This window comes from Microcaecilia unicolor, chromosome 5, assembly GCF_901765095.1.
Source record: "Microcaecilia unicolor chromosome 5, aMicUni1.1, whole genome shotgun sequence".
NCBI classification, from domain to species: Eukaryota; Metazoa; Chordata; class Amphibia; order Gymnophiona; family Siphonopidae; genus Microcaecilia; species Microcaecilia unicolor.
The window spans coordinates 156,579,982-156,601,303 of record NC_044035.1 but is presented as its reverse complement, the minus strand read 5'-3'; the positions used below and the strand labels follow the sequence as shown (position 1 = coordinate 156,601,303).

The window sequence follows — 21,322 nt, the reverse complement described above, 5'->3', positions numbered from 1 at the left end:
GCACCCCTGCTTGTTGATGTAGTACATTGCAACCTGATTGTCTGAATTTGGATGATTTGATTGGACAGCCGATCTCTGAAAGCCTTTAGAGCGTTCCAGACCGCTCGCAACTCCAGGAGATTGATCTGAAGACCTTTTTCCCGGAGGGGCCAAACTCCCTGAGCGTGAAGCCCATCAACATGAGCTCCCCACCCCAGGAGGGATGCATCCATTGTCAGCATTTTTTGTGGCTGAGGAATTTGAAAGGGACGTCCCAGAGTCAGACTGGATCGAATTGTCCACCACTGAAGGGAACTGTGAAAAATGGTGGACAGCTGGATTGCATCCTCTAGATCCCCCGCAGCTTGAGACCACTGGGAAGCTAGGGGCCATTGAGCTGATCTCATGTGAAGACGCGCCATGGGAGTCACATGAACTGTGGAGGCCATATGGCCTAGAAGCCTCAACATCTGCCAAGCTGTGATCCGCTGAGACACTCTGGCCATGGAAACTAGAGACAGAAGATTGTTTGCTCTTGCCTCGGGAAGATAGGTGCGAGCTGTCTGTGAGTTCAGCACAGCTCCTATAAATTCCAGTTTCTGAACAGGGAAAAGATGGGACTTGGGGTAATTTATAACAAAGCCGAGTAGCTCCACCAATTGAATAGTCATCTGCATGGGCTGTAGGAGCCCCTGCCTCTGAGGTGTTCTTCAACAGCCAATCGTCGAGATAAGGGAACACATGCACTCCCAGTCTGCGTAGCGATGCTGCGACAACTGCCAAGCACTTTGTGAAGACCCTGGGTGTGGATGCTAGGCCAAAGGGCAGTACACAGTACTGAAAGTGCAGCGCTCCCAGATGGAATCGAAGATACTTCCTGTGAGCTGGAAGTATCGGGATGTGTGTATAAGCATCCTTTAAGTCAAGAGAGCATAGCCAATCGTTTTCCTGAATCATGTGAAGAAGGGTGCCCAAGGAAACCATCCTGAACTTTTCTTGGACTAGGAAATTGTTCAGGGCCCTTAGGTCTAGGATGGGACGCATCCCCCCTGTTTTCTTTTGCACAAGGAAGTACCTGGAATAGAATCCCAGCACTTCTTGCCCTGGTGGAACGGGCTCGACCGCATTGGTGCTGAGAAGGGCGGAGAGTTCCTCTGCAATTACCTGCCTGTGCTGGAAGCTGAAGGATTGAGCTCCCGGTGGGCAATTTTGAGGTCTGGATATCAAATTGAGGGAGTATTCTAACCGGACTATTTGAAGAACACAGCAATCGGAGGTTATAAGAGGCCACTGTTGGTGAAAAAGTTTTAACCTCCCTCCGACCGGTAAGTCGTCCAGCACGGACACTTTTACAGCAGCTATGCTCAACTGGAGCCAGTCAAAAGCCTGTCCCTTGCTTTTGCTGGGGAGCCAGAGGGGCCTGCCTTGGCACACGCTGTTGACGAGAACGAGCGCGCTGGGATTGAGCCTGAGAAGGCTGTCGAGAAGGAGGATTGTACCTACTCTTGTAAAAGGCGTAGGGAGCATTCTTCCTTCCCCGGAAAAATCGTCTACCTGATGAGGTAGAAGCAGAAGGCGTCCGGCGGGAGAGATTGTCCATAGCGGTTTCCCGCTGCGTGATCTGATCAACCACTTGCTCGACTTTCTCACCAAAAATGTTATCCCCCCGGCAAAGGACATCTGCTATCCGCTGCTGGACTCGACTGTCCAGGCCAGAGGCACGCAGCCATGAGAGTCTGCGCATCACTATACCTTGGGCAGCGGATCTGGATGCAACATCAAAAGAATCGTAAGCACCCCTGGACAGGAATTTACGACACGCCTTCTGCTGTCTGACCACCTCCTGAAAAGGCTTGGCCTGCTCAGGAGGGAGTTTATCAACCAAAGTCCGCCAGTTGCTTCACCGTGTTCCTCAAGTGAATGTTCATGTTGAGCTGGTAGGATTGAATTTTGGCCACGAGCATAGAGGCCTGATATGCCTTTCTCCCAAATGAGTCCAGGGTTCTAGATTCTCTTCCCAGGGGGCGCTGAGGCAAAATCTCTAGAACTCCTGGCTCTCTTGAGAGCAGAATTCACAACCATAGAGTCGTGAGGTAACTGCGACTTCATCAGCTCAGGTTCTCCGTGAATCCGATATTGGGACTCAGCTTTCTTGGGAATGGTGGGATTACTTAATGGTTTCATCCAGTTCCGCATAAGTGTCTCCTTGAGCACATTATGCAAAGGAACAGTGGATGACTCCTTAGGTGGCAAAGGATAGTCAAGGACCTCGAGCATTCTCAGTCCTGGGCTCATCCTCAGATACCACTGGGAAGGGAATAGCCACAGACATTTCCCGGAAAAACGAAGAGAATGAAAGACTCTCCGGGGGAGAAAGCTTTCTTTCTGGTGAAGGAGTAGGATCAGAAGGAAGACCACAAGACTCCTCAGAAGAGAAATACCTGGGATCCTCCCCTTCATCCCACAAGGCATCCTCATCCGTGTCGGATAGGAGTTCCTTACCTGCAGTCCTAAACCGGCCCCGTCTCGACGCCGAGGAACCATGTCCTCGATGGCGATGTCGAGAGGTCGACTACCATGCCAGCGGCGATTAAGCTCCCTCCAGCGATGTCGACGGGGAATCAACCTGGGTGGCAGCCGACGCCACAGGCGGCACCGGCGTCGAAGACCTCACCACAGGCATAGAGCCAGCTGACGCTTCCACCAACGGTATGGGGGGTGCAAGCACCCCCGGTACTGGAGCAGACTGACGCAGAAACCCCTCCAAAAGACTTGGAAGAATGGCTCGGATGCGCTCGTCTAGAGTCGCTGTCGAGCAAGGCTGTGGGGTCGTGCAGGAACCGGCGTCTGAATCTTTGGAGGTCGAGGAGGTGGTACCAGGCTGTCCGAAGACCAATACACCGACACCTCTTGTATGGAGGGTGAGCGTTCCTCCTGGCTTTGGTGCTTCACGGGTGCCGAATCCTTCGACGCCCCGGAGCTCTCGGTACCGTGCTTGGAAGGAGACCAATGACGATGCTTCTTTGCCTTCGCTCGATGCATGTCATCGGCACTCCTCGGTATCGACGAGGAGAACGTGGAATCCACACACCTCATCGGGTTTGGGTCCGAGAGTGGTCGGTCCCTTGGGACCTGTACAGCAGAAGCTTTTGAGACAGGTGGAGACCCACTCGACGGCTCACTGCTCCCAGCGTGCTGTGGTCTCCGGACAGCAATTACCTGCGCTCCTGAAGTCGATGCCATCCCCGGTGCCGATGTCGACGCCGAGGAACTGGTCAAAGCTCCGAAAAGTCGGTCTCGAAGAGCTTGTCTCGACGCCCGTGTCTGCTCTTTCAAGCTAAGACACAACTTACATGTGTCTGGGCGATGGTCAGACCCAAGGCACTGAAGACACCACGTGTGCGGGTTGGTACCCGAGATCGACCGAATCCACTTCTTGAAGCCGCTGGGAGTCCTCAATGTCATGGACAGAAAAATAGCGGCGGCGAGATCAAAGTTTGCGATTGTGTCAAAAAGGAGAGCACAAAAAAGAGAAAACCACATGGTCTAAGAGGGCCACGGCGGAAACGAAAGGAAACTTAATAAGGGCAAAAAACTAAGATGTAAAGGACTTCTTTTTTCTTTTAAAGGCAAGGTAAGGAGAAATAAAAGAGAAAGAAAATCTGAGAAAATCTCCGATAAAAACGGCCGAAGGCTCTTTCCAAGGGCTCAGAAGAGACGGGAAAAATGCTGCCTCTCTTCACCGCGGAAAAAAGGTAACTGAGCGGGGACACTCACGCAATGGGCGGGAAGATGGCTGCACATGCGCCGTGCGCACGCCAGAAGGCTCTGGCAAAACTTTGTCTATTTTTGCTGTGAAAAATTGACGTTCCTGGGCCGCCGTGGACATTGACCAATCAGTGAGAACAAGCAACCTGCTTGTCCTCGGAGAAAGCACTTTACAAATTTTCTTTCAGCAACACCAAGAAACAATATTTAATACAGGTGCAGAGAAGGGCGACGAAAATGATAAAGGGGATGGGACAACTTCCCTATGAGGAAAGGCTAAAGCGGCTAGGGCTCTTCAGCTTGGAGAAAAGGCGGCTGAGGGGAGATATGATAGAGGTCTATAAAATAATGAGTGGAGTTGAACGGGTAGATGTGAAGCGTCTGTTCACGCTTTCCAAAAATACTAGGACTAGGAGGCATGCGATGAAGCTACAATGTAGTAAACTTAAAACGAATCAGAGAAAAGTTTTATTAAACTCTGGAATTCATTGCCAGAGAATGTGGTAAAGGCGGTTAGCTTAGCGGAGTTTAAAAAAGGTTTGGACGGCTTCCTAAAAGAAAAGTCCACAGACCATTATTAAATGGACTTGGGGAAAATCCACTATTTCTGGGATAAGTAGTATAAAATGTTTTGTACTTTTTTGGGATCTTGCTCGGTATTTGTGACCTGGATTGGCCACTGTTGGAAACAGGATGCTGAGCTTGATGGACCTTTGGTCTTTCCCAGTATGGCAATACTTATGTACTTATGGCACAAATATATTTAGATAAAATATAGATATTATCAAAAGAAAATTAGACATCATTAGGGAAGATTTTCCAACAAAAGATTGGTAAAGCCATCACTCCTGCACACTGAAGATTGATGTATCTGTGAATCAAAATTGTATATAGCAAATTTTTAATACAAAATAATTTTTTTATAACCTTTGGATTCATTTCTTTCCCTTCAATATTTTTTCTCCATTATTTTGTTGCCTTTTCATTATACTTTCTCATCAAATTCCAGTTTGTCTTTTGTCCTTTTGAAATTCTCATCTCCTTTTTTCTTTCCCCCTTTCCAAACCAACTATTCCTTTCTAACCTTCTCACCCTCACTCCTGCCACAACACTACTATCATTTCTGCAGCTACTTCCCCTCAACAATCCTCCTTCCTCTCTTTTTGTGGGCACTACAATCAAACTAACTCTAGACTGCACCATCCAAACTTTTATTGCAGGCCTGCTCTCAATTGGAATGTGTGTGTGTGGGGGGGGGGGGGGGGGGGGGGGGGGGGGGGGGGGTGGCGAGAGGGCTTTCCATTTGGCCAGTTGGAAATCACAGCATAAGAGAGGCAGAATCAGCTCTGCACTCTTTTTTCCATTTAGGTATGCAGGAGGCAGAACAGGGGGACTGTCAGCCTTATACCTTTTTTTTTTTTTACATCGAGCAGGTGGGAAAGGAACTTAGGGGGTCGATGAAATAAAGAGCACTCAGGCTTTGGACAGGATTAGCATTGCTTTAGCATATAATTTTGTGGACACATGATGCAGAGAGAGGTTTTGTGCACATGCTAACACTGCACAAATCCTTGAGCACACAACACATTTTAAAAGTGGTAACAAAGCTCATTCACATTTCAACACAGATGCAGAGAAGTGTGCTGAAGAGTGAAAGCCGTCAAGTCACACAAGGCACCGAGGACCCACAACTTGCAAGGCACATCACCACAGATCTGAAGGCCCTCAGATCACCCATCCGTCCCCCTGAAATGCAATGCAAACTGAAAAGTACCTGGTAGTCTAGTGGTCCCTGACCCCCCTCCCTCTGTGCACCTGGAAAATGGGAGGCAGGAAAGATACTCATCAACTTCTGCCTCTGAACTATCTTGCAAACTGGTGGCGCTCACCTGGCTCCTCACAGCACATCCTAGGATACACTGCAACTGGTCAGTCAGCCAAATAAGGGCATTTTTGCATTATTTCGCATACTCTTTAGTCCAGCTAGGAACTTTTCTCACGTTCTTAACCATTCATATCATCAAGAAAAGTAAAGTTGTTTAACAAAATACTTTCAGTGATGGCCCCACTTGGTGGAATGGTTTATCAAAGGAGTTTGGAAAGAAACAGATAAGAAATTTTATAATACAACCAAAGACAGAATCTCAGCTTGGGGACTATAGAATTTATTAAGGTATATGGTTTATATATTTTATCTATGAGATTAAGGGCCCTGTTTACTAAGCATTATAGGCATGTTAATATTTTTAATGCACGTTAACCACGTACCTGCCTACAATATCCCTACAGGCGCCTTACATGGTTACTGTATGCGTGCTAAAAACACTAACGTACCTTAGTAAACAGGGTCCTTAATGTTCTATTGGTTTTCTGTGAGTTTATGGATTTTATAAATTAGAATAAAGTACCTGTTGGCAATCGTGGTATATAAGGTTTTAAACAATGTATAAAAATTCTAAATACACTCAGAACTTACCACACATTATTCCCAAGGCTGTGCTGAATACTGCCATATAGCCAAAGTAAAATGACGTCTGAAATAAGCCATACATCCTACGAAAGACACAGCAGAAATAACAGGTAAGGACTTGGGCTTTTTCTGAAATACTGCCTGCCTATGGAAAAGATGAGGAAAGGCTGCAAAATACAAAACCTGGTGCCAAAATGAAGGTTTTAAATACATAGGAGGATGGCAAAATATATGGAAAACAAAAGGCACAGAGAAGGGTGACCATAATGATTAAGGGGATGGAACAACTTTTGTATGAGGAAAGGCTACAGATGTTAGGGCTCTTCATTTTGGAGAAGAGACAGCTGAGGGGAAATGTGATATAGGTCTATAGAATCCCAGGAGGAATGGAATGGGTAAATGTGAATTCATTTATTTACTCTTTCAAAAAGTACAAAGACTAGGGGACATGCTTTGAAGCTACATAGTAGTACATTTAAAACAAATAGGAGAAAACATTTTTTTCACTTAATAAGTGCAACAAGGAAAGGCTGTATATCAAGTCTAACAAACCATAAAGCATTGCATAGTTAAGCTCTATCACTCATTGCCAGAGGATATGGTAAAAGTTTAGCGTAGTTGGGTTTAAAAAAAAGGTTTGGACAAATTCCTGGAAGAACAGTCCATAAATTGTTAAGGTAGACCTGAGGAAGCCACTACTTATTCCTGAGGGAAGCAGCATGGAATCTTGCTACTTTTGGGTATTCTGCCAAGTATTTGACCTTGATTGGTCATTACTAATAACAGTCTGATCCAGTATAGCATTTCTTAAAAGCCTGGTCAGAAGTGATAAAGAATATGACCTTGCGTGGAGTGGTAAAGCTTAAAAAAATCTGTCCAAGTATTTTTTGTGTTTTAGATATTATAACCATAGAAGTAGAATTTTTACGAATTTGATGTTTTTATGAGTATTTGTTTCTTGCCTTATTTTTAAGATTGTAAAGTTAGTTGTTTCATTTGTTCTATTTGATTATATATGTTGACACCCAGAACAGGTTTCTCTAATTTTTTTTTTTTTAAGATGCTCTTTTGGCTCTTAAAGCCTCTTTCACTTCATTTTTTACCCGTGCCTGCTGTGGTTTGACCTTCCACATGTTTAAATATGTGGAATACATCTTGGTCTGGGTTTCCGAGATGGTATTTTTAAACAAATGTCTATGCCTGATTTAAACTCTCTCTTTGCAGCTGCTCCTTTTAGCTTTTTTTCAACTATTTTCCTCACTTTATCATAGTTGCCCTTTTGAAAATTAAATTCTAATGCAGTAGATTTCCATAGTGTCTTAACTCCAGTTTTTATTTCAAATTTGATCATGTTATGATTTTATTGCTAAGCTGACCTAATACCATTACCTCTTACACAAGTCCTGCATTCCACTAAGGACTAGATCTAAAGTAACCTCCCTCATTAGTTCCTAAATAGGCAACTTAAGTAACCTCCCTCATTAGTTCCTAAATAGGCAACTCCATGAGGCAGTCATTTATTCATCTATGAACTTTACCTCCCTTGCACTTGCTGAAATGGCACTTATCTAGTCAACACTGGGATTACTGAACTCTCATAGTGTTGCCAAATTTGTTAGTTTCCTTAATTTCTAATAACATTTCATCATCTGTCTGTTCATTATAAACAGGTGGGTGGTAGTATAGCCCCACTATTGGGGAACATAATTTTCAAATTTACATTCCGCTATACCTCTCAGTTAAGCGGAGTACAATCCTAAAAAACTGAAAATTAACAGGAATTATACATTAGAAAATAATGTCATAATTCTATTGCAACCAATTGTACTCTGCGATAAACGTTAATTTTCTCTGTCCAGTACATATAGTTGAAAAAGAAATGTTTTGATACTCTGCCTAAACAGTAGAATTTCTGTTTATAAGAATTCCACATTGCTGTTTCCTGCAGAATTTTTATTGTTTGACTCAATTCCCTCTAACATATACTATGTGTGATTAGAGAAGTAAAGATTCTTAGGTTGATATAATACACCGGGAACAAATGATCTGACCAAGGATAGCAAACCTGTAGCATAGAGCGATTTCCAGAAGCTGGAGGAAGGATTGAAGTCCTTGCTAAGGACTGTGGCTTTTTCTGAAATACTGTTTGCCTATGGAAAGGGTGAGGAAAGACTACAAAATACCGAGAACTTCAATAGGTGCCAAAATGAAGGTTTTAAATACATAGCAGGATGGAGAAATATATGTAAAAATTAAGGGCTGTTTTGTAATGATGGGCTATATCTTTCTAACACAGGAAAAAGGATCCTTAGAGAGAAATACAGGTAATACATTACTAGGCATTTAAACTAGAAGGTGGGGGATGCTAAACAGATGCAGATGAACTCTAGAAGTCATCCACACCAAAACCAACAGCAAGAGAGTAACAGCACTGGAGAAAATTTTCAAATAAACCATTTTAGCAACTCACCTATCAGCAAGAAGGTAGATGGGGAGATTAGACAGAAGGATAAACAGAGGGTGAGAGAGACAATAAGTAACTGGAAAGGTATGTGCACAAATGCTTGCAGTTCATGCAACAAAGTTCATGATCTGCAAGCCCCGACATTACAGGAAGACTTGGATATTGTTTCTATCACAGAGACGTAAGTCAATGATTTCCATGAATGGGATGCAAACATACCGAGCTATACCCTATTTAGGAAAAAGAGATGGTTGGAAAGGTGGAGGGGTAGCTTTATATATAAAAAACAATATTAAAGCAGCTGAGATGCAGGGGTCCTGGGGAGAGAAGCAGCAATATGGATTGTCTTAGAAAGAGAAGCTGAAGCATCCATCTACACAGGTGTTGTCTACAGACCTCCAACACAAAAAGAAGTTGGTCAAATATTTGGTCATAGATATCTAAAAGTTGGGAATGAAGAGGAGGTGCTGTTGTTGAGGGATTTCAACCTGCCAGGTGCAGATTTGCACATCCCATCTACAGAATCGGAAAGAAGATTGAGGATGCTTTTCAACATGCAGTGCTGAGACAAATGGTGAAAGAACCAACAAGAGGAAGAGCAACGCTAGATCTTATGCTCACAAATGGAGATAGTGTCCAACATCGGGGGGGGGGGGGGGGGGGGGGGTGCCCATCTGGCCAATAATGATCACCACACTGTATGGTTTGATGTAAGAGCTGAAGTGGAATGTGGACAAACAAAGCTCAAAATCCTAGATTTTATGCACACTGACTTTGTTAAAATGGGGGAGTACCTGAAGAAAGAGCTGATGGGATGGAAGGACATAGGAGTCTTGGAGGATCTGTGGTTCAGCAACAGATCTTTATATAAGGAAGGTAAACAAGAACAAGAGACAAAGGAAACTGATAGGGTTCATCAAACAAGTCGCTGACAAAATAAAGCAAATGAGTTGGTGATCATGAAATACAAAAGAACGCGACACAGAAGAGATGATATCAGAAAAAAAAAAAAATAAAGTGAGAAATATGGCTGGCAAAGGCTCTGGCGGAAGAACAAATGGCTAAAAACAAAGAAGGGTGACAAGAATTTGTTCAGGTGTATTAGTGAACAGAGGAAGGCTAGAATTGAAATTGTGAGACTGAAAGATGCTATGAACTGCTATGTGCAGAGTGATATGGAAAAAGCAGATGTGCTTTACAAATACTTATGTTCTGACTTCACCAAAGAAAATCCTTGAGTAGGACCTCAGTCAACTGATAATGCAAAGATACTTACCTGTAGCAGGTATTCTCTGAGGACAGCAGGCCTTACATTATCACATGTGGGTAACACAATCCACATTGCATTGTCCAGACTTTGTGACAAGCTTTAACAGAGCTCTTCGGAGCATGAGTCTCGCTCCACCTCGGATGCGCGAGTGCCTTCCCGCCGCAATAGCGCAGTACCATCAGTACAACACTAGAGCATAAAAGAAAAGAGGAGACAACTCCAAGGGGAGGCGAGAGGGATTGTGAGAATATAAACCTGCTGTTCTCGGAGAATACCTACTACAGGTTAAGTATCTTTGCTTTCTCCGAGGACAAGGAGGTCTGATTCTCACATGTGGGAATCCCTAGCTACCAGGCTCACTAAAAACAATAACCATTGGTCAATTGGACCACGCAACAGTGAGGTCAAACACACATTAACCTGAAACTATATACAATCTGAGTGGGAGTGCAGCCTGGAACAGAACAAAATGGGCCTAGGAGGGTGGAGTTGGACTCTAGACCCCAAACAAATTCTGCAGAATTGTCTGTCCAAACTAACTGTCGCATCGGGTATCCTGCTCAAGGCAGTAGTGAGATGTGAATGTGTGGACCAAAGACGAAATTGCAGCCTTGCAAATTTCTTCAATGGAGGCTGACCTCAAGTTGGCTACTGACAAAGTTATGGCCCTAACACTGTCAGCCTTGACATGACCCTCAGGGAACAGTCCAGGCTGGGCATAAGTGAAATAAATGCAATCTGCCAACCAATTGGAGATGGTGCGTTTCCCGCTGGCGACCCCCATCCTGTTGGGATCAAAAGAAACAAAGCTGAGAGGACTGTCTGTAGGGCCTAGTCCGCTCCAAGTAAAAGGCCAATGCTCATTTGCAGTCCAAGGTATGCAATGCACTTTTGCCAGGATGGGTATGAGGTCAGGGAAAGGATTTTGGCAAGACAATCGTTTGGTTCAGGTGGAAGTCCGACACAAATTTAGGAAGGAACTTGGGGTGCATGAGGAGGACTGCTCTGTTGTGATGAAACTTAATATAAGGTGAATACACTATTATGGCCTGAAGCTCACTGACCCTGCGAACTGAACAGCCACCAAAAATATGACCTTCCAGGTCAAGTACTTCAGATGACAGATATCAAGTGGCTCAAAAGAGACTTTCATCAGCTGGGTGAGAATGACATTGAGGCCCCATAACACAGGTGGAGGTTTGACAGTGGGCTTTGTCAATAGCAAACCTCTCAAGAAGTGAACAACTAGAGGCTGTCCAGATATGGGCTTATCCTCTACATGGTGAGGGTAAGCCCATTTGCACTGAGGTGAACCCTTACACAGAGTTGGTTTTAAGACAAAACTCAAGAGAGATGTAGAAGGTACTCAAGCTGGGCCTGTTTAGGACAGAAAACAGGATCTAGGGCCCTGTCCTCACACTAGATGGCAAACCTCCTCCGTTTGAAAGAGTTAACACCTCTTGGTGGAATCTTCCCTGGAAGCCAGCAAGATCTGGGAGTCAACCTCAGGAAGATGAAAGCAAGCAAATTCTAGACCCTCAACATCCAGACCGTTAGGGCCACAGACTAGAGGTTGGGATGCAGAAGAGATCCCTCGTTCTGTGTGATGAGGGTCGGAAAACACTCCAATCTCCACGGGTTCTTTGGAGGATAACTCCAGAAGAAGGGGGAACCAGATCTGTTGGGGCCAATAAGTAGTGATCAGAATCATGGTCCTGCAGTCTTGCTGAAGTTTCAGCAAAGTCTTCCTTTCAAGAGGTATGGGAGGATACGCATACAGAAGAAGGCATCTGACGCTAGTCTGTCTTGGGCCTGGAGCCTGGAACAGAACTGAAAGATTCTGTGATTGGACTGAGCTGCAAAGAAATCCACCAAAGGGGTGCCACACACTGAGACCTTGCGGGCAATGTCCATGTTGAGTGACCACTCGTGTGTTTGCATGACACTGCTCAGTCTGTCAGCCAGGCTGTTGGATTTGCCCGCCAGGTAAGTGGCCTTGAGGAGCATTCTCTGCTGGACTGCCCAATGCCATATCTCGACTGCCTGCTGACACAGAGGGCGTGATCTGTGCCCCTCTGCTAGTTGGTGTAATATATGGCAACCTAATTGTCTGTTTGAATGACAACAATTTGGTTGATCAGCCAATCTTTGAAAGCCTTTACAGCGTTCCAGATTGCCCGGAGCTCCAGAAGATTGATGTGAAGATCTGTCTCCTGGGCTGACCAAGCACCTTAAGTGTGAAGCCCGATGAGATGCATCAGTCATCGACACCTTCGTGGGCTGTGAAATTTGGAATGGAAGTCCCAGAGTCAAATTGGATCGAATCAGCCACCAAAGCAGAGACAACCAGCTCTGGTGACACTCAGATAACATCCTCCAGATTTCCTGTGGCCCGACATCACTGGGAAGCTAAGGTCCATGAACAGTGGAGGCCATATGGCCCAATAACCTCAACATTTGCCGAGCTGTGACCTGCTGAGCTGCTCTGACTGGAGCAGCAAAGGTGACAAGAGCGTCTACCCAAGCCAAAGGGAGGAAAGCCTGAGCCCACTAAGTGTTTAGCAGGGCTCCAATGAACTCCAATCACTGGACAGGGAGCAGATGGGATAGTTTAAAACGAACCCTAGTAGCTCAAACACCCAAATAGTCATCCTCGTGGACTCCTGAGCACCATCCTTTGATGTGCTCGTCACCAGTCAATTGCAGAGATGGGGTAACACGTGGACTCCCAGTCTGTGTAGCGACGTTGTGACTACAGCAAGACATTTGGTGAAAACCCGGGGAGTCAATGCGAGGCCAAAGGCATCAAACGATACTGGAAGTGACACGTCCCCAGCTGGAATCGAAGATACCTCCTATGAACTGGAAGTATCTGGATGCGAGCCTAAGCATCCTTTAAGTTCAGAGAGCATAGCCAATCATTTTCCTGAAGAACGGGAAGAAGTGTGCCCAGGGAAATCATACTGAACTTTTCTTTCACCATGAATTTGTTCAGGGCCCCTAGGTCTAGGATGGGACATATCCTCTGTGTCTTTTTGCACAAGGAAGTACCTGAAATAGAATCCCTTTCCTTCTTCCTCTTGTCGAACGAGCTTGACTGCATGGGCCTTTAGAAGGGTGGAGAGCTCCTCTGCAAGTACCTGCTTGTGCTGAGAGCTGAAGTGATTTGCTCTCAGTGGGCAAGTTGACAGTCTCTTTCGCCAATACAGGGCGCAACCAAGATGGACTAGTTGTAGGACCCATCGGTCGGAGGTTACAAAGGGCCAGCTTTTTTGAAAATACTTCCAACTGGCAAGTTGTCTGGGACGGTCACTTTTACAGTGGCTCTGCTCTGCTGGAACCAGTCAAAAGCTCATTCCCTGCTTTCATTGGGGAGCTGTCTGGGTCTTAAGAGTAAGCTGTTGACGAGAACGAGCACACTGGGGTTGAGCCTGCTGAAGCTGACAAGAAGAAGTCGTGTAAGTATTCCTCTTCAACTTGCTGAAAAACCTTCTAGATGAGGAGATAGTTGCAGAAGGCACCCGGTGGGATTGAGAATCAATGGTATGAGTGAACTCCTCCACCTACTCTCCAAAAAGGTTATCCCCCCAGCACGTAGCACCCACCAACCTCTGTTGGACCGCCAGGTTTGAGTTAGACATGCAGCCATGAGAGTCTGTGCATTGTTATACTCTGAGTAGATTCTGGACACTACTTCAAAAGTGGAAACAAGCAAACCATATCAGTAGTAGGTACGAATAAATCTTTATTGTAGGGTTTCAACCTAATAAAACGCCCAACACACGCCATGTTTCGCCCAAAGGGGCTGCTGCGTCAGGGGCTATAAAATAATAATCAAAATTACATATATGAAAACATAAATGCAGAATAAAAACTAGAAAACCATGACATACAGAGATTAACATACATATATGTTAAATATTCATGTATATAAAAATGTAATTAATAATAATTATATAGACAAAGCTAATAATAAAATATTTAAAATAAAATGTAATTAATAATAATTATATAGACAAAGCTAATAATAAAATATTTAAAATAAAATGTATCATATAGCATTAAAACAAAATCATAAATGGTCATAATATACATATATAACATAACAGCGTAGAAATAGGACACATACCTATGATGTGATCTTCACCAGATGGCTTAAATGGTGTATACATTAGTTTATTTTTGAGATTTGGACCTGTAAGTCAGTAGTGTATGATTTTGTTAAACATTTTGGATTGTAGTCTTTTAAAATTATTTTGGCACCAACATTTTGAACTTTGACAAGCATAATTAACACTGGCTCCTCTCAACGTGTTCTTTCCAGCGAAGATGACGTGTGTGGTAACACGCTGCCATCTTTTGGAGAGTGAAAGGTTATTTCTTTACTATGCGTCAGCTATGTTTCTCAGATCAAGCTATATATTAGGCTTAGGTTGCCACCTTCTGGTGTAGATGGTGGACATAGTTATTCCAGACAATTTAAATGTTGTGGTTCGGTTTCTAGCTCACAGATTTAACCTTTGAGAAAGAAACTGTGCTGGGTTTCCTTTTTACCTGCTGTGGTGCCATAGTCAATTGGCCATCAAGTGAGATACCTGTTTATCTGATTGATAACATTTTTTTTAAATATGTGGTCACTCAGTAGTCTTTTTCTATTTATCATTTTTTGTTCTGTAGATGTATATGGCGGAAACTAGTGTATACGCCATCTGGTGATGAAGATCACAGAATAGGTATGTGTCCTATTTCTACTCTACTATGCTATATATGTATATTATGACCATCTATGATTTTGTTTTAATGCTATATGATACATTTTTTTTTAATGTATTAGCTTGTCTATATAATTATTAGTAATTACATTTTTATATACATGAATAACATATACGTATGTTAATCTCTATATAACGTTTTCTAGTTTTTATTCTGCATTTATGTTTTCATATATGTAATTTTGATTGTTATTTATTATTTTATAGCCCCTGATGCAGCCCCTTTGGGTGAAACATGGTCTATGTCGGGCATTGATTTAGGCTGAAATCCTACAACAAAGATTTATTCTTACCTACTACTGAAGTATAGCAATGCACAGAACCTGACCAAAGCTCAGGCCTAAATGCGGCCTAATGATAATAGTAAAATAAAGAAAACCTTAACAAGGGTAAATTAAACTAAAATGTAAGGGAAATGGAGGAAGAATACCCCGAACAAGATACAGAATAAAACAAACTAAAAGAGAAAACAGAAAGGCACAAAAAAACAAAGCTCTTGTTGGAAAACTGAACTGGCAGATGAGGAGAGCACAGGAAAAACACATCCACTCCTCACCATGGAAAAAATATCCGCGCTCTCGAGGAGGGCGGGAAGGCACTCGCACATGAATGAAGGAGCACAACTCGCACTCCAAAGATCTCTGTAAAAGCCTGTCACAAGCTCCAGACTGGGCAACGCGCATCGCGTTACCCCACATGTGAGAAGCCTGCTTGTCTTCGGAGAAAGGTACATATGAAAATGAAGTTAATATTACACTGTTTACAGAAGAAAGCGTTTATGAACAACTTTAAAAACTGAAAGTCGACAAAGCCATGGGGTTGGATGGGATCTATCCCAAAATCTTGAGAGTGCTCAGAGATTGGAGAAGAGCGGATGTGGTCCCTCTTCACAAAAGTGGAGTCAGAGAAGAAGTGGGAAACCATAGGCCTTTTCAGTAATTGGAAAGGTAATGGAGGCATGGCTCAAGGAAAGGATAGTGAGTTTCCTGGAATTCAATGGGTTACAAGATCCAAGGTAACATGGTTTCATCAAAGGAAAATCATGTCAAATGAATCCAATTGATTTCTTTCATTGGGTGACCAGAGAACTGGATAGTGGACATGCGCTGGATGTAGTCTACTTGGATTTCAGGAAAAGTTTGCCTTTTTGAAGATGACATCAAGATTTGCAACAGAGTGTGACTCCCCAGAGGGAGTGGACGACATGAGAAGGGATCTACAAATATGAGAAATATGGTTGAATATTTACCAGTTAAAATGGGTTTTTTTTTCAGTCTCTTGTATTGTATACTAGTAAAAAAGGCCAGTTTCTGCCACAATTGAAACGGGCGCTAGCAAGGTTTTCCTCGGAGTGTGTATGTTTGAGAGAGTGTGTGTGAGAGTGACTGTGTGTGACAGAGAGAGTGAATCTGTGAGTGTGTGTGTGTGACAGAGAAAGTAAGACTGGGTGCGAGTGTGTCTATGAGATAAAATGTGTGTGCCTGGGGCCCCTCCCTCCCACCCAGTTCCAGTGTCCCCCCTTCCTCCGTGTTCTAGGGTCGTTGTTCTCCCTCCCTCCGAGTTCCAGAGTTGTCCCTTTTGTACAGGTGGTGCATTCCCCCTCTCCTCCGAGTTCTAGACCCCCCTCCCTCCCCCCCAGTTCCAGACCCCCGTCCCCCCGAATTCCAGAACCCCATGCTCTCCAAGTTCCAGACCCCACCTCCCTGCCTCCCTCCGATTTGCAGACCCCCTCCCTCTCTCCAAGTTCCAGACCACACCTCACTGCCACCCTCCCTCCGATTTGCAGACCCCCCCTCGGAGTTCCTGACCCCTGGACCCCCCTGCCGCAACCCTCTCAAGCCCCCCTTCCCGCCGCCAACCCTTGGGACTTCAGAACCCATCTGTGAAGAAAGTTACGGACACAGGCAGGCAGACGCATAGAACGTTGGGGGTGAGAATTATACAGGACGCATCGTAATGGGTCTAGTGACATCAGCTAGGACTTCGGAGCCCATCTGTGAAGAAAGTTACGGACACAGGCAGGCAGACTCATAGAATGTTGGAGGTGAGAATTATTATATAGGATTCTCTACCAGTTAAAACTTAATGTGAAGATGTATAAAGTGATGCATTTGGGGTGTAGAAATCCAAAAGAGCAGTATGTGCTAGGGATGAGAGAGTGACACAAATGGATCAGGACAGAGACCTTGGGGTGATCGTGTCCGAGGATCTCAAAGCGGCAAAACAATGTGTCAAGGTAGTAGCTGTTGCCCAAAGGCTGCAGAGAGAGAAGCATAACCAGCAGAAGAAAGGAGGTGTTGATGCCCATGTACAAGTCATTAGTGAGGCCCCACTTGGAGTACTATGACCAGTTTTGGAGGCCGTACCTCTTAAAGCACATAAAAAGACTCAAGGCAGTTCAAAGGAAGGTGACAAAAATGGGTCAGGGTTTGTTCCATAAGATATATGAGAAGAGACTGGCGGACTTGAATATGTATATGCTAGAGAGACAGAGAGAGAGAGGTGATATGATGCAGACAAAAGTACTTGAAAGGTATTAATATTCAAACGAAACTCTTCCAGAGACATAGGGGCAGTACAACTAGTGGACATGAATGAAGGTTGCAGGAAGTTAGACTTAGGAGTAACGTCTGGAAATACTTTTTCGCGGAGAGGGTAGACGACGCCTGGAACGCCCTTCCAGGAGAGGTGGTAGAGTCAAAAATGGTGCGTGAATTCAAAACTGCATGGGATAGACACAAGGTATGCCTAAATAGAAAGAAGGTGAAAACACAACATGACTGTTGAGGTGTTATCTTAGACAAGAGTAAAGGGAACTGGGGCTGATGCTGGACAGACGTCTACAATCTGTGACTGCAAATGGCAAAAGAATGAAAGAAGATTAGCCAAATTCAGTAAGGGGGAACTGAGGACAATGCTGGACAGACTTCTATGGTCTGTGTCCCACAAATGGAAAAAGACAGGTGAAGCTTTGGCAACTCCAGTGTTGTCGATCACTTTATTGTCACATGCAGTGAGTGAGGGTGCTGTGCAGCTCAGTGGGAGGGGAAGACATCTTGACTGGTAAGCAGGGCTTAATTTGTAGACAAAAAGGAAGAGGAACTGGGGGCAGGGCCATGATCGGAAGTGGGTGGGACCAGGGCCGGAAGTGAACTTACCCCATCACACACAATACTTTGTTTGTGGATTAAAAGGAAGCTGGTTTGTACATATACTAGGAAAATTCATATATTTAATTTTTAAAAAATTATTAAGGAATATCACTAACAGAAGTACAAATTTGCAACCTTAACAAAATTCTGGACTAATCAGTGTTTTTTTTCAACATTTACACATTTGACACCATAGTGTTCTCCTCAGAAAGTTTTGGCAGCTGGGTGGAATGAAGGAGTAATGACCTAAAATGGCAAAAGGAAGTGTCTATTTTGACTGAAACACTTGCTTCCTTTTGCCACTGCAGGGCAGAGTACCTGGGTTGGGGCACAGGAAAATTTCCAAAGACCTTTGATCTGACAATATAGCAATTCTTATGAGTTAAATGTAAACATGCTCTGTATCCACAAAAAATCCACTCTTCCCAAAAACAGATAAGGACATTTCTCCTTGGAAGTCAACACACAAAAATATTCTGATTCTCATGTCATCTGAGCAACAGCAACATAAATCTCTCTACTATCAGGCACGCTATAAAATACAAAACCTGAAAAAAATACCAACTCACCATATATGCAGCAAACCTGACATACAACAATAGCACTAATTCCTAAGATTCAAATAGCAACAACCTTACCTATGAATAGGCAACACTACAAATATTACACTGGGCCATAGAATACCAATACACCTACTAGAGGTCAAACTGAACAAGTGGGATTTCTATAGATATCTACACAAACTACATGCAAACAACATACCGCACCTCAGTCACAGGCAAAACACAGTGACAGACAGACACTCAAATAGAGATCACAAATTAGAAATAGAAATATGAAAATGAAAAATGAACCTGGTAACCCCAGTAGTCAAAACTCAGCACTGGAAAATAAAAACAAATTCATTTACTCTTGTATTGAACACAATACAAAGATATCAACAATGCACATTTCCCAAAACTAACATCCCAGGTCATAATTCAGAATAAAAACACTATTTTCCTACCTTTGTTGTCTGGGCATTTTTTCTTTCCAGTCATGTCAGTCCCAGTGAATTTCTCTATTTGCTTTCCTGTTTTGTTTTTATTATTATTATTTGTTACATTTGTACCCCACATTTTCCCACCTGTCTGCAGGCTCAATGTGGCTTACATGGTGCTGGAAAGGTGTTGGTAGACTCCGGAGTAAACAAATACTAGTTTAAAGTTATGGCAGGAAAAGGTTCATGTGGTGGGGACCACATGAAGGAGAAGAACAGAAGGAATTGTTTGGTGACCATCACGAACTGTAGTGTTGTGGTGTTGCGAAGTTCAGGCATTTATGTTGGGTCGGGAGGATGCCTTTTGAACAGGTGAGATTTTTCCTGAATTGGAGGTTATCATACGTGGTTATCACGGCTTTTGGTAGAGCGTTCCACAATTGTGTGCTGATTTTCTGCCAACTTTCTCTATTTGTCCTTTCTCCTCGCTCCTCCTGTCTTCTTTTCTATTCCCTTACATATATTTAACTTTCCCTTTCAACTCTTTCCTCCCTTTCTGTCCATTCAAATTTCACCCTCTCTCTCATCCTCCAGTTCTCCAATTCCTTCTTTTCACATACCTATCAACTTTCCATCTCCTTCTCTCAATCCCAAGTTCTCCCATTTCCAATCTCACTCCTCCTCCATTCTCCTATTTCCATTTGTCACTCCTCATTACCACATTTTTACCCTCTCTACTCTTACTCATCTCCTCGACAACCCCTCATGGCCTCTCATGTTCAGCATTTCCCCACCCTCTACCTTTGTAGCTCAGAATCTCATCTCTCTCCTTTTCATCCCCATACTGCTGTAACCCAACATCTTCCCTCTCTCTAATCTCCACTCCATACTCTTGTAGCCAAACATCTTCCCCCTCTCTCCCCGCCTCCCATTTGTAGCCTATCATCTCCCTGTGCCCTCTTCATTCCCTACCCCAAGAGTGTAGCTTCTCTTTCTAGCCAAAATTGTAGCTTCTCTTTTTTTCTCTCTCCTTCCCCCCATAGTCAGCATCCCCCTCTCTATCCCTTTCTTCTCCTTCTCCTCATAGTAGGCATCTCCCCCCCACAATAGTCAGCATCCCCCCACTGTTTCCAACTTCAAATCTAGAATCCTGCTGTCTCTTCTCCTTCCATTGTCCCTATTATGCCCTCTCCTCCCTGTCCAGCATTTCTCCTCCCTCAATCAGTGGTCCAATATTTCTCCTTTTCCTCCCCTCCCACCCATTAGTCCAGCTGTTCTCCTTTGCCCACCCACCAACTACTGATCCAGATTTTTTTCTCCTTTTCCCCCACCCACCACTAGTCCAGCCTTGAACCTTCTCTATCTCCCCAGTTCAGGTTTTCTCCTCACCCTTTTCTTTACCCCATTCACCATTGATCCAGAATTTCTCCTTCTCCCTCCCTCCAGCTAGCCCCTCCCCACCACTGTCCAGTTTTTCTCCCTCCTCACCCCACCCACCATTGGTCCAGCATTTCTCCTTCCCACCCGCCATCAGTCCTGCATTTCTTGTCTTCCTCCTCCCCTGATCAGGCTTCTTTCCCTTTTGCTCCTTCTCTAATGTGCGATGGCATCCTTACCTCGCTCTCCCCTCCCCCTATACCTTTTCAAAGCTGTCCTCTTGTTTTACAGTTTGCTGGCAGCAAGCAGCGAGTCACAACGCACTGCTAATGCTGATGTCAGAGCCTTCTGTCTGATCTTCCCGCCTACACGGAAACAGGAAGTTGCGTCAGACAGAAGGCTCTGATGTCAGCATGAGAAGCGCATTGTAAATCGCTGCTCGCTGCCGGCAACCTCTAAAACAGAAGACAGCTTTGAAAAGGTATGGGGTGGGGAGAGGGGGATGCCATTGGGCATTAGAGAAACAACAAAAGGGAGAAAAGACTGACCACTTGAGGAGGGGTGGGGGGGGGCGGGGAGGAAGTCATAGCTGGTGATGTCACTTTGTGAGCACAAAGAAGTGCCAGAACGCCGTTTCGCTCCATTCCACCACAAATTAAGCCCTGCTGGTAAGTTAAATACTGTCAGCAATATTTGGAGTCTTGGTTATGACCACATATCATCCTCATCATGTTTGGCTGCCTTATATGGTTGGCATGGCGGAGACCTGACAATCAGCATTTAAGCATGGGTGACTGGGGCCTGCACAAAGTGGTGGGCATGGCTCTGGCCACCATGTTTGGCAGACTGGATGGACTATGCAAGTCTTTATCTGCCGTCAATTACTGTGTTACTCTGTATATATCACCACCCCCTTCTCCAATCTGATCCACCCCATCACTGAATTTGTACCCTTGTATTACAGTATCCTACTGGCTATACACCTTTCACCAGGGCTCTGAGAAGCCTACTAATATTTACCTCTTCACTTATGTTATATACTCTTATTGTAACATCTTTTTTTTTTTAGGTTTCTACCATTTGTATACATA

General features: G+C 44.2%; 1 protein-coding gene across 1 annotated transcript in view; it reads right to left on the bottom strand.

Annotated features, from left to right (window-relative positions):
• Positions 1–21,322, bottom strand: part of TM9SF3 (transmembrane 9 superfamily member 3) — a 145,733-nt gene that overhangs the window by 3,747 nt on the left and 120,664 nt on the right. Inside the window, exon 14 of the mRNA XM_030203479.1 lies at positions 6,224–6,300. Within this exon, the coding sequence (XP_030059339.1) occupies positions 6,224–6,300 (77 nt within the window). The remainder of the gene's footprint in view (positions 1–6,223; positions 6,301–21,322) is intronic.